General features: G+C 46.2%; 1 protein-coding gene across 1 annotated transcript; it reads right to left on the reverse strand.

The window, feature by feature from the left end:
- Positions 1-1,258: 1,258 nt before the first annotated feature.
- Positions 1,259-12,193, reverse strand: PNOC (prepronociceptin). Its single transcript, XM_040966213.1, has 3 exons — positions 12,068-12,193; positions 3,997-4,390; positions 1,259-1,344 (listed from the first exon to the last, which is right to left on the reverse strand). The coding sequence occupies exons 1-3, from the start codon at positions 12,191-12,193 to the stop codon at positions 1,259-1,261; spliced, it is 606 nt and encodes a 201-aa protein (XP_040822147.1).
- Positions 12,194-13,328: the final 1,135 nt, after the last annotated feature.

Consider the following 13,328-nt stretch of genomic DNA (forward strand, 5'->3'; position numbering starts at 1 on the left):
TGACGCTTCCTCACCGTCTCGCGTGTGCTGTCTTGCTGTGCAGTATGGTGGCCTTCACCAGAGGCAGATCTTCACACTTGGACTTCCAGCTCTGGATGGTGAGCCAAATAAACTGTAATGTAGAATTAATTCTGCCTGGGGTATAGTTAAGCCCTCCTTACTGTGGGTCCTACATCCGTGGAAAATATGGGTGCTGAGCGCATTGAGACTTTCTCTTCCCATTGTTCTGTACATAACTTGGCAAGGCAATAATCTGCATAGCGTTTACATTGCATCATGGATTATAAATAATCTAGAGACAAGGTGGAATATATGGGAAGGAGGGTATGCATAGGTTACGTGTGAATTGTATACCCATTTATTTAAGGGTCTGGAACACTGTGTTGGTCCCCACACTCCCCAGTACCACTGGCAACCTGGATATGGGCGACAACGCTATTCTGTTTTATAAGAAAGACACTATTTAGTTTTGTAGAGGTTTAACTCTGGGTTCACTGTGTGCGTCTTGGCCAGGCTTCTGCAGTTACACACCTTGAGGTACTTAGCATTAAGTTGGAGGTTAAAATAGATTTGGCAGGTTCCACACCTGGCGTCCTTTACTAATCCGTTGGTCTCAAGCCAGAATGATCTCTATCACCTGAAAGTAGTTAAACATGCAAATTGCTACCAGGTCAGAGGCTGGAGTGGGATCCAGCTGCTTTCCCACCTGAGGAAGGTGAGTTGCAAACCGTACAGCTCATTATCCCAGACTTGCGCCCCGGTGTCCCACCCTCTGCTGCTACACTCGGCTGTGGCGTGGCACAGGGCCCTTGGGGGTTTCTGCTTGTGCTTTGTGCCCACTGTGTTCTAATGTGCTCTTTGCCTCCATCTACCTCCGGGGAGCCAGCAATGACTGTGAGTCTGTGCCATGCACGAAGACAGCAAACACATTTATTAACCATTTGCTCAGTAGAAGTTTAATGGAGAAGTAATTGTTTCAAACAATCAATCCAAAAGGACAGCTCTTTTACAAACAGGTTATGGCAGTGACAAGTCAAACCCCCAGGCTTGAGTTTTGTGTTCTTTCCCCACCTTGCCCCTAGGAGAGGATAGGGGCAGGTGAGACGGAAGGATGGGGCTGTCAAGATGCGAGCTGCGGGGAAGTGGGGTGAGGGATTACAAAAATACACTCTGATGTAGCAATTGGGTTGGGTGCGACATGCCGAGGGGTTGGACGGACAGGGGCTCTGGAGGCCATGCCCGCAGGGTCTGCAGGCTCTCAGTGCCTCGGCAGAGAAGGGGTCCTGATTCCCAGCCGGCAGGTCTGGGGCTGGACACATGCTGTTTTGGGGATCGCTCGGACGCCTGGGGAGACAGAAATGATTAAAATCGTAAACCTGGTGGTTTTTCTGACTTTTTGATTTTATTCACCCAAGTGACTGAACCAACTCAAAGGGAGCAAGGGAAAGCTCTTGCTAGTTCCCAGAACAGCTGGAAGGATTCTTTCACTCCCTCTCCATACCTCCTCCCCTATCAACCAGCAGCACCGACAGGACAAGGGGAGAGCAGTAGGTTGTGACTTGAAAGACATAGCCACAAGCTCCCTGCTGGACACCTCTCACTTCTCCTGATTATTCAGACTCCCTGTGAAGTTAGATCTGCATTTATAGATCTCTTATCTTACAGGTACCCTTCAGACCTGATGTCGCCATTCCCTGGCCATAAACGAGGCTTGCTCATTTTCTTCCCAGCTCTAAAGCTCAGACGGCAGAAACAAGGATAGCAGTGTAGTCAGGGAAAGGGAAGACCGTGCCAAGAGCACGTGGGCCCTTTTCTCCTCTCTGTCTTCGCCTGGCCCTGCATCTTGCGGCTGACATTCCATGTTCCGCATTGGGTCTTTATCTCCTACTTGTGTGAACTGGTCCTGTTCCCTCCCAGCTTTTGAAGGGTAGGCTGGTACTGGGTATCTTAGAAGTTAAGGATGGCTTAGCTAACAGGGGTCTGTTGAGGAAGAAGAACCTCTTGCATTGGTAGGAGAGTGTGTTATGAATGTAAATGAGGCTTAAGCTGCTGCTTCTAGACTAATAGTGTGATCCACACATTGGGATTTTTGGAAGCCCTGCGTGTGTGCAGAAAGGTAACCAAGAGATGGTTGCGGAAGGAGAAGGGAGAACCATCAATAATGCCCAAGTGAACTGGTTAATGTTCCCAGCGTCTCCTTCGAGAACTTTCCATCTTGAGCAAAGCAGCACACAGAAGCTAGTTTAACAGCTTTGTTATAGCGGCGCTCAGAGGGAGGCATAATGAAAATTAGAAAAACCAATTGCCTGGAAAAAGACTCAAATAATTTAAAAAATAAATTGGTTCTTGCTAATGGGACTGATTTTCAGCTGTCTTTAGATAAGGAAAATTATAGTTTATGGTTAGATGTGAGTGTCAGTGCCCCTTTAGGGTAGGTTTGAAAGGAAAGTGTTGATAAGGTTTGAAAGAATTCAGTTTATACTCCTGAAAAGATTCACCATTAGGTACTGTGCAGACTGGCCTAGAAAGAAACAGAGGCCTGTGGCAGATCTAAGAGTCTGACTTCCTGATCAGTGCAGGTTAACTGGGGCCTTCAGAGATGAGTCATTCAGTTAAAATAAACACAGCAGCACTCGCTTCACAACTCAGTACATGTGGCCATTTTTGGTAATTGGCTTGTTACAAATAAGCGCATCTACCTCGCAGTTACAGGCTGCCTTCAACTGAAGTGTGGACGTACCTTGAGAAAGATTAAGAAGACCTTTGACGTACGTGACACGAGACAGCACGTAAAGGCATTTTTCTACTGTGTTTATAAGATGGGAAATCTCCTTTGGGTGGTGCTTTGAAGAGATTTTGATAAACTGACCAGTTCTTTGTATTAGGTCTACAGGCCGTGTAAAGAGAGAGATGGAAATCTGCAGATAACCATATCACTGTATACAAATCAAACACATGTATTTGATGGCTGAGGTTTTCTTAAATTTTCAGAAAATTCCACTCTACTTGTTCCCAATACTATTTGGAGTTATGCATTGGTTGATAGGCTAAGGAGAGAATTGGGGTTGGAATGAGCTTGATGTATCTGCTATGTGTTGCTTTCACCTGTGTGAGCAAGTTTGTAGGGGTAGGGACAGAGAAGAGAGAGAGGAATAAAAGCAAACAGAAGTGACACAAAAATGGTGAATCCCTTGGTCTGTACTTGTCCTGGTTCAGTTAGGCCCAATTCTCCAAGTCCTGTTCCATGTTGATACTGTTGGCTATGAGTAATCATGCTATCTCCAGCAAGATAATAGGGTGGCTTGTGGAAGGGGATGGGGGAGAAAGTATAACTCCTGATCCTAAAAAGACCTGCTTGGCCGGGGAAACTAGGAAAGTTCAATGGTTTCCACGGAGTTCTGTTACACTGAGACATCAGAGGAAAGAAAGGGAGGGACTAGGTAAGCCGTCTTTGAAGATGAAATAGCAACATCATAACCACAGTAATTGGACTCTTCCTGAATGGCTGAGAGTGGGCTCAGCTATTGGTTTTCAGTGATAACATATCTGGGGGAGTGGGGAGCTGAACAGTTGCCATGGCAACCAGATGGGGCTCCGTCCACTTAACTGTCCCCATAGTAACTAAGCTTCTGGAGAGCTATATAGGCATTAGTTATCTTAACTTACTACTATTATCCCCATGGTAACCAATCTCTAAGTGGGAGTGGTCAGCCTCAAGAAGCAATCACAGGAATGTTTCTGCTCCCCAGAGAAAGGATGGCCCAGAGTCAGATAAATTTCATATCCAGGTCTCCTAGGAGATGAACTCCTGGTGGGTAGGTGGATATGTGTGTGTACACACTCTTGCACACACTCTTATGTGCTTCAGGCTTGGGAGGAAGGCTAAGACAGGTGGGAGGATGAGGTCTCTTGCCCCCAGCTCTTTGGTACCCAACTCACTCATGGGTTGCAGTGGCCGGTGTAGCTGGGAGGACGCCCCTTCAGGCTACACATTACCATTCTGGTGTAGGGTGCGCCGGCGCTGACTGGACTGCATGCTCAGGACCAGGTACTGCCTCATAAACTCACTGAACCGCTTCTGATTAGCCAGCTTCCTGGCCGACTTCCGGGCCCCCGTGAAACCCCCAAACCTCTTCTGCAGTTGCTTCTGCTCCACGTCTCCAGCCTCAAGCGTGCTGGGCTCTGTCTCTTCCTGCCTTCGAAACAGGCTCCTGACTCGGGGCATCCTTCGCAGGTGCTGCATCTCAGAGGCTCTGGGCTGGTCAAGAGCAGTAGTCACATGCTCTGGGTCAGCAGGGCTGAGCTTCCAGGAGCCCTTGGTCATGATCTTGGTGCATGGAGTCCAGAGAGGGCTGGGGAGGGCCTTCTCTTCACACTCGAGGATACACGTCTGAAAACACAGGTGGGAGGAAGGGAAGAGTGGCAGAGATACATCAATCACATATGTTCTGTTTTTTAGGTTCACAGATTGTCAGTTGAAATAACACAACCATCTGGCCAAGCTCTTCCATTTTACCAATGAAGGAACCAGAACTTAGAGAGGTTAGGTTAATTTACCCCAGCACACAATAAGTTAATAGTAGAATAGGTATACTACAACGTGTTATATCCTTAGCTTTTTGGGTCCAAGCACAGCTTATGAGTGGCACCCATAAAGAAGACTTTTATTTTGTTCCCTCATTGGGTCATGAGTCAGATTGGTTAAAGAAATTGGGGATGTGAAAGTATGAAGTTTAAAGTCTAAATGTTTATTTTAAGGTCACCATTTAAAGGTCAACCCTGGTGTTGGTAATTTTTCATCTGATGTACATTTATCAACTGTGTGTGCATAATTGACAGCAAATGAGGACCAAGACTCCTGGGGAGGTAGGCCAGTTGATGCAGAGGGTCAATATTGCCTTCCGGCTTTAGGTGAGCAGGAGATACTGTCATCTGATGTGAGTCAAGCACCTCCCCTCTTCTACCAAACCTCCATCTCTTCCTTCCCTCCTGTCTGGGTACCAGTTCCTTCTAGTTGAATTTCCCATCCTGGTCATGACATTTCTCCATTCCCCTTGCCCAAACTGGTTTTGACCTTCAACCTCCCCCCAACCTTTTCCTTCTCTGATTGGAGTTTTTAGAAGCTTCTGCCTCCATCTGTTCTTCCTGTATGATGGCTTGGCTTGGTGCCAGCCTTAGCCAGTTAGAAGCTCTGTTTTAGTCTGACCTTGCCATCGGGGCTGGCCAGCAGCTACTTAGCCCTTACTCATACCTCATAACTTTCACCTGCATGTCGGGCACCTTCTGTGGCCAAGACTGCCAACAACCCACCTCCAATCATCCCTTTCTTGCTGAATATTGTTTTCTTCTGAAGGCACCATATACTGCATAGTGACCTATAGTCAGAAGTGGCCAATGATAAAATAACCAAGTGGGTCTTTTAGAAAATCAAGAGGGAAACTTGGTGGAAAGAACATTTGATTCCCCATCTCTCTCCCTTTCCTCTAGCTTCCTGCTTAGAACAGGAGTATTTTGGTTGGTGTCCCACCAGCTACCTCGAGGATGCCTCAGAAGATGGAAGTCTTGTGCTGGATGTCACATGAGCATGGCAGAACATAAAGGGGACTGAAGTCCCTGGCCAACCGGACTGTCCATTTCCTTGCTGCTTCTTGAGGAATGTGATCTTTGTCTTAAGCCACTGTTACCTTAGGTTTTTATTACTAGCAAGTGGATTTAATTGCTAGCTGGTATGTAAGAGGACTTTAAAATGTGTTTTGAAATATGGAAATAAGAAAGTTTGGGGACCACTGTTCTGGTGCAGCAGATTGAATTGCCTTTTGCAATGCTGGTATCCCATGTGGAAGCTCTGCCTGGAGTCCCGGCTGCTCCATTTCTGACCTAGCAATGGAAAATGGCACACATATTTGGGTCTGTGCCACCCATGCAGAAAACCCGGTAGCTTTCATGGCTTCAGCCTGGCACAGCCCTGGCTGTCATACCTATTTGGAGAGTAAATCAGCAGATGGAAGATATGTCTCTTGATCTTTCTGCCTTTCCATCTCTCTGTCATTTTGCCTTTCATATAAATAAGACTTTTTAAAAAGATACTTGCTTTGGTGCAAAAATGTGAAAGCTAGACACACATTGTTTTCTATTTTCCATGAACTTTTTAAAGACACTTTTTTCCTTCCCCACCTTGCCTCTACTCCTTGGTGTAGTCTCGCCATCTCTGTCTCTGATTCCTTATTTCCCTGTGCATACTTTTTATTTTTAGGGTTTTTTTTTTTTACTGATTGAAATGCAGATTAGCAGATAAATAGGGAAGGAAAAATTCTCCATCTGTTGGTTCACTTCCCAAATGTCTACAACAGCCAGGGCTTGGCTGAGCCAAAACCAGGAGCCAGGAGTTGCCTCTGTATCTTTTACACTGGTGGCAGGGACCCAAGTACTTCAGCCATCATCAGCTGCTTCCTAGGATGTGCGTTAGCAGGAAGCTGGGTTGGAGACAGAACTGGGACTTAAGCCAATCATTCCAATATGGGATGTGGGTGTCCCAAGTAGGGGCTTAGCCCACTGCATACAGTGATTCCTCAACCTTGGGCATATCTTTAGCTGCCACTATCCATCCACTCAGGAAAGTCTCCCCCCTCCTTCCCATGCCTTCTTTCACTGCCCAAATACTCTTGGGGTACAGTGGTCCCCACTGACCTCTCCATCTCTAATTTTTGCCACTTGAATCCTTGTAGACTCTGGTAGAATATCCTGCCTGTATTTATACCAATACCTTGCCAAATGGTTCAGTATTCTGTGTTGTTTCTGAAATAGCTCCAAACCCTGAGAAAAGTGTTCAAGTTCCTATCATTTGGTCTGTAACCCCTCTTAGGCATATGGGGCTGCTCCTGGTAAATTAACATATCAAAGCTTTTCCCGGGCCTATGCCTTTCCTCACCATCCCCTCTGATGACTGATTTTTGTTCATCTTTTAGTTCCCAATCAAGCTCCATGACTGCACCTTGATGGTATCTTCCTCTAGTTCTCTGGTAAGAATTGTCCTCACCTGCTTCGGTGCTGTCATGAAATTTTCTATGTTCTTACGGAACATTTAATGTTTAATATGACTGCAGTAACTTCCACATTAGGGATCACATCTTATTTGTGTTGGAGTCTTTCAGAAATTTTTCTGGCAAAGCAGTAGAATGGCAGTAGAAGCCATCATTGAACTGGATCTGAGTTAATCAGGACATTATATTATGTTGGCTAGAAGTGAACAGGAAGTAAATGAAAAGGAATGGGAGAGTCCCTGGGAGAACTGGAGTTGCTGCCACTCGCAATCAAGACTTTCCTCTTCGCCTGGTGTGCACATTCTCTGGCAGCCTTTGGCACCCAGATACTGCAACTTCTTGTTTCCTTGGTTACTCACCTAATCCATTAAAAAGGGTTCTTAACCTTTGTGGGGTCATGGGCTTTTTTGAGAATCTCATGTGAGACATAGAACCACCCTTTGGCCTTGTCAACACACTCATGTGTGTATACACTTTGTGGTTTGTAGATCTTGTCCATTGGCCAGGCCCCTTCCTGAGCTGTAAGATATCCTACAGGAAGAGTCTGCCTGCCTCCATGCATCAAAAAATCAGATACAAAGTGGATGTGGCTTGGAGCCTGTCAACAAGGGAAAGGGAATCTATTGCTGAAGTCAGGCAGCAGTCACATCAGGAGGGCATCTTAACCCTTCAACAGAGCGTCTCAGTGGGGAGGGCCGTCAAGTCACACCCTAGCCCCAGTGTCCATCCACATAAGTCAGTGTCGAAATCAATCACTCTGCTCTTTACAACACGAAACTTCAAGACTCAATTGACTGCCTGAAGAGTACAACAACAGGTTACGATTTCGTTTTACAAAGAGATGAACGATTTAAGTCTGCAAAGCTCAGATCCTTCTGGTATCTGCAGGTAGGCAAAGCTCTGATGTCATTCAATTTGTGCATGCTACATCAAGATTCAGTAATGCGACCCAAATGGTGCTTGTAAATACCAGTGTAACTTAGATTTCTTGAGGGCCCAGGTGGGATAGCTCCTATTCAACTACCTTTGTATGCTTACAGTATAATTAGAGATGAGTGTGACAATAAGAATTCATTACAAACAAAAGGTTAGAGTCTGATGTGAATTTTGCTCAGTGTTTCCTGAAGTGAAGAGGAGAAGGATGCTGTGTTCTTGAGAAGACTTTTCTCCATCCTTCATGACATGTCCGAGCAGCACTCTGCCCTGAGCCCACAAGCTGACTTGGATGGTCATGGTGGCCTCTGCTGGTGCTTGAAATGCAGTTTTTTGGAGCATGCCTCTTCCATCTAGCTTTACCCTCAGAGAGGCTTAGTAGATGGAGCCTAGCTGTTGACAGCTATTTGTGGCTAATGCACACGCAGCATAGATTTGTGGATAAACTACTTTTTCATACCCACCATGTCATTGTGTATGAAGAATGATGGGGTGGCTTCTGTAGATGGGGAAGGCTGACTTAGGAACAATGGTGTTTCAGACTTCTGAAATGGTCTATGAAGTCAAGGATGGAGCTTAGAGAAATTTCATTTTTAGCAATCAGAGCAGATGATTTTTGTGGCTGAGTCACCTTTTGGGAAACCCTCAAGAGATGGTACTTTGAGGGAGGAAAAAATCCCTCAGGAGCCTGCTGGCCTAAGATTCCTTTAGAGGGTCACTTATCCTTGGCCGCCTCCTGAAATACTTTGGACAAAACCTGAAAGGAGAGGATCGGTGTGCAGTATATTCTTTCAGCTCATAATCCTATTGGGTTAGGTTGGTACTCTATGGAGGTGGATCTCAACTGGGAACAACTGGGCCCAGTGTTGGAAGAACATCTATGATTGTCATGCCAGTGCGTGTATGTGTGTGTGTCTGTGTGTGTTCATGTCCTGGTGGCACCTAGAAGGTTAGGGGTACTGACACAGGATAGCTCCCACAACATATCATCCCATGCAACATGTCCATAGTGGCAAGTTGAAGAATCCCTGCTCTCCAGCATGCACAGGCACCCAGGAAGCATAGGGGAGCCCTGAGAAAGACCACGGAAGAATTGAATTTTGGAATTGATAAGGACCTTGGGGCATAATTGTCTTGATCCTTGCTGCATAAGAGCTCCCAGGTGGCTGTTGACTTGTTTCATACCTTCAGTTTACAGAGTCAGGTGAAAGAGTTAAATCTAGAGGTGGTGAGGTCTTTGAGCCACTGGGTTGCTAAGCCCAGATGGTAATTAGAGTCTATGTCAATCAGAATGAAATTCTGCAATCCAACCAGATGCCGCAGTCCATACCCAGACTGGACACAGTGTCAGATAAATTAGATACTAACAAAATCATCTCCACTTTGGATTGAGGACAAATAGGAGAAATCCAAATGCACAATAGCATTTACAGCACCAGCTGGGCATGTAGACTTCATGCCTAACCCTCTGGTCTGTGGAGCTCACCAGCCTCTCTTCAAGAGAGGGGTTAATGGCCTGTTAAGTGAGCCGGGCCCATTTGTGCAGCCCACGCTGATGCCATTGCTATAATAAGCCTGAGCGTGCAGGAGCATCTGGAGTCTCAGACTGGTGCCAAATTGTTCTATAAAGCTGGGCCTGGGAAGATACTGAGCAAGGGGCCATGAGGATGACTGGGATCAAAGATGAAGAAGCTGAGTTAGTGGCCCTTGAGATAGGCAAGTCATAGCCCAGACACACTGGGAGCTATTGTCTCTAAAAGGTCCTGCTAGAATACCTGTGGGGCATCCAACAGCATAGCAGAAAATCACACAAGGAAGTCCCATTGCAAGCTGCCCACTAAGCATTTTTGTGGAATGAAGATAGGAATAGAATTGCCGGAAAGCAGTCTCCTGCAATAGCTTCAGAAAGTCTTAAATAAATGTCCCTAATCTTTTTCTTGGGATGGTTGTTTAGTGTTTATCTCTCAACTTGGTGAATTTTGGTTTTCTGCTTGAGCTGATGGGGTAAGCACCATTCAGACTTAGGTGAAAGGCCTGGGCATGGCTTTGGGTTTGGGTATGGGAGTTATTTACCAATCAAAATTATACTCTAATTAACAAGCTAACCATATGTGGAGTAGAAGTAGGAGAATGCTTGATGGAGCTAAGGGTTCAGAGAATGCTAGGACTAACTCAGGATTATGTAATCAATGGACAGACTGGGGAGGTGACCCTTGCCGAGGTATGAGTCACTCTGTCATCTGCAGAGTGGTCACGCTGAAGGGCTGCCAGAATTAGAAACGAGATATGGCTGCCATGGCCTTGGGCATTTCATTAAACTTAAAAGTAAGTTGAGTGAATACAAGTGAAAACAAGTAGGCAGCCCGGTCCTGGACAGGATCTGCAGGTGGGTTGAAGGGCTTCCTACTGATTGTGAGGTTTTTACAGGTCCATTTTCTGACATTCTTCAAAGCAGTAAATGAGGGGTGTTTTCTAGAGCCCATGGTTTAGAATGAGCTCCAAATCCTTTACCATCTCTGCTGTGGCTGTGGACGATGTATCTAGTAGTTGACTAAAGGTCTTACAGTTTCCAAAGGGCATGGTTGTTGAGGCCTGGGCTACGTGTTGGGAGACCCAAACCAATCTGCAGAGGCAGCACATGCCTTATGAGAGAAACTGCTAGGCACACGTAACAGCGGGCTGCAAAGGAACAGGGGACAGAATTTATTGGTGGCAGGTACAGAGGAATCAGTAAAATTCTCTTAGGGGGTGAAGCTGAATTGGGGCTTTGAAGTGTGGGGTGGGATTTATCTGATAAAGACATCAGATAGGAAGAGAGTGTGGATAAGATAGGACAGGAAGGGAAGGTGATATTTTTTTGGGGAACCATGGAAAGTGATTAAGAGTGGGGGCTACAGCCCAGGGGATGGGAGGGTGAGAATGCACCTGGGGGAGTTACCTGCAGCTGGCAAGATTGAAGACCAGGGTGTCTGGGTGCAATCTCAGAGTGTGAGAACACAAGGAAGGAAGAAGCAGGGAGTCTTGGCAATAACTTATGTAAGGGGGAGGGGAGAAGATGGGTAGTCGGAGGGGAGAGGGGCACCCAGAACAGGAAAGAGAAGACCAAGGCTTCCGGAGGGAGGGCCGCCCTTAGAGGAAAGCATGATGAGTAAGAATTCAGAATGGGTAAACTTTGAATGTATTATCTGTGGATGTTCCTTATGATTGGTTATTACAGATCAGAAAATAGGCTCACAAACCACTAAGTAGGGCCAGGGGAGCTTGGCGCTCAGATCTGCCCAGGGTGTGCCTGCTCATCCGCTATCTGAAGCTGGGAGATGCCATGGGGCATTAGTCCAGGGGGAATATTGGGTTCTAGTTTTGTACTCTGGCCTTAAGGAAGAGCAACTACTTTTTGGTTGTTTCCCAAGGTTGAGGGTTTTGAAACACGACATCTTTGAAAAGTAGCTGATTTGACTTCAAAGGAAAAACAACTGAATCAGACTGGACTGAACAGGAGAAAACACTGTTTAGACTGGACATTACAGTAGTAGAGGCAGCAGTTTATTGAAGGAGTAAAAACACAAAATAGATGTAATGCTAGATTTACACCTGAAGTTGGGGATTTAAAATATAGGAGAGAAGTTTTGTACTTGCATGTTCCTTGTTGAATTATCTGCAATATCAAAAGTGGTGTATTCAGATTCAAGGAGGCTGTTAAAGAAGTCATAATGCATGGAGTGGCAGGAGGAAAGAACCTGATGTTTAATAGTCTGGGACCCTAATAGACTAGAGAAAGTTTAGGATTCTTTCCTCTTCCTGGTGAAGTGAAATGGGATTTTAAATTTATTGTTGCTTCTTTAAATTTGACAAATTCCCTAAAGGGACTATGTTATTTTAACCCTGAAAGCAACAGGACAGTCTGGGTGGGAAGAGGGAGGGTCCCAGGTTTTCTGGCTGGAAGATGCAGCTTAGTGCGCCATGGGTTTACCAGTGGTCCTGTCATACTGGACTGGCCCTATGACCCCCAGCAGAGGCCTGAGCCCCGCCCCACTCACAGTGGGAGGAAGGGTGATGGACGGAGGCGTCGAGCCCCTTGGCCTCCAGAGTCCTACCTCCATGTTGAAGCTGTCCAGGGCTGGGTGGAGCTTCTCCTGGCAGGTCAGACAGTCCCTCTGACAACTGCTGAACACACTGGAGAGGAGGCTGAGCAGCAGCAGGTCCCCGAGCAAGATTTTCATGTTGCAGGAGCAGGAAGCCAGAGGCTGAAACACATACATAAAGATGCATGGCAGTGAATAAAACCATGGTCAAGGGACTGGTCAAGGCTGACAACTCCAGCTGGGGGAGATGCAGGAAAGACACTTCCCAGTGGGAGTTGTTCCAGGGACACGAGATCTACTTCCCAGAGGGGAGCAGGTTGCCCTGGCCTGTCACCCAGACCTGACACTGATACTCAGGCTCGTGTCTGGGTCCTGTGACCCCTGTCCCCTCTGTGAGGTGCTGAAGGCGTATTTCCTGGAAGTGCAAGGCATCACCTGGCTGACTACTAGGAAGATGAAACAAGGGGGCAGGTGGGGAATTTGTGCACAAGGAAATGAGATGTGACATTTATTAAAGATTTGTGTCATTGGTCTCATCCTCCTCAGTCTCCTACCTGGGCCAGGGACTCCCCATGTCCCCAGCATCTCTCTTCCTGGGATTTGTTGCACGTTCTGCCCATTTCTTCTGTTTGATATAAGCTGGCACTGTGGTCTGAATGTTTGTCTCCCCTCCATTCCTATGTTGGGACCCTGGCATTTGGGTTGTATGGATCTTGGGTTTAGTGTCCTTAGAAAATAGGGCTGCTGGAGATGCCGAATCCCATCTAGCCTGTGAAGAACACGTGTGAAGGCGATATCAATGAAGCAGAACTTTAACCGTAGACTCTACAGTCTCCAGACTGGTTAAGATAAATTTGTTTATAGGCTGTGCAGTTTGAGGGCTTTTCTTACAGCTGCCTGAGAAGACATCTGGCTTCCTCCTCTCCTTTGTATTCTACGCCAAGCAAAAGACCTGGCATGTGGAATTATGGACAAAGGAACAGAGCTATTCTAACACAGTAGCTTTGGTTAGACCAGTATTTTTTCACCTTTTTTGCAGGGTTGCCTGAAATGCATATAGTTTATCCTGTCCTTTAGAAACACATAACCTCCTGAATCATCAGGAACTGCATTGGTTGGGGTCCCCATAGAACTATCTTTACTTGGAGGAGTCAGTGGTAAGGGGAACAAGAGATTTATGCATTTGAATTCTGTGTTTCACTGTATCTAAATTATCACTTAATAAAGAATTCAGTGTAGAAAAGCATAACTAATCTCCCTTACTTCCTTTTCA

This window comes from Ochotona curzoniae, unplaced genomic scaffold, assembly GCF_017591425.1.
Source record: "Ochotona curzoniae isolate NIBS_2020 unplaced genomic scaffold, NIBS_Ocur_1.0 scaffold_4505, whole genome shotgun sequence".
Taxonomy (NCBI): Eukaryota; Metazoa; Chordata; class Mammalia; order Lagomorpha; family Ochotonidae; genus Ochotona; species Ochotona curzoniae.

What these genes read in the sequence shown, in the direction of transcription:
- PNOC (XM_040966213.1), bottom strand. Translation starts at nt 12,193, where the DNA reads ATGAAAATCTTGCTCGGGGACCTGCTGCTGCTCAGCCTCCTCTCCAGT. An exon ending in TGGACAGCTTCAACATGGAG is followed by an intron (nt 4,391 to 12,067) that starts GTAGGACTCTGG and finishes CTGTGTTTTCAG; the next exon opens with ACGTGTATCCTCGAGTGTGA. An exon ending in GCGCACCCTACACCAGAATG is followed by an intron (nt 1,345 to 3,996) that starts GTAATGTGTAGC and finishes CTGTCTCCCCAG; the next exon opens with GCGTCCGAGCGATCCCCAAA.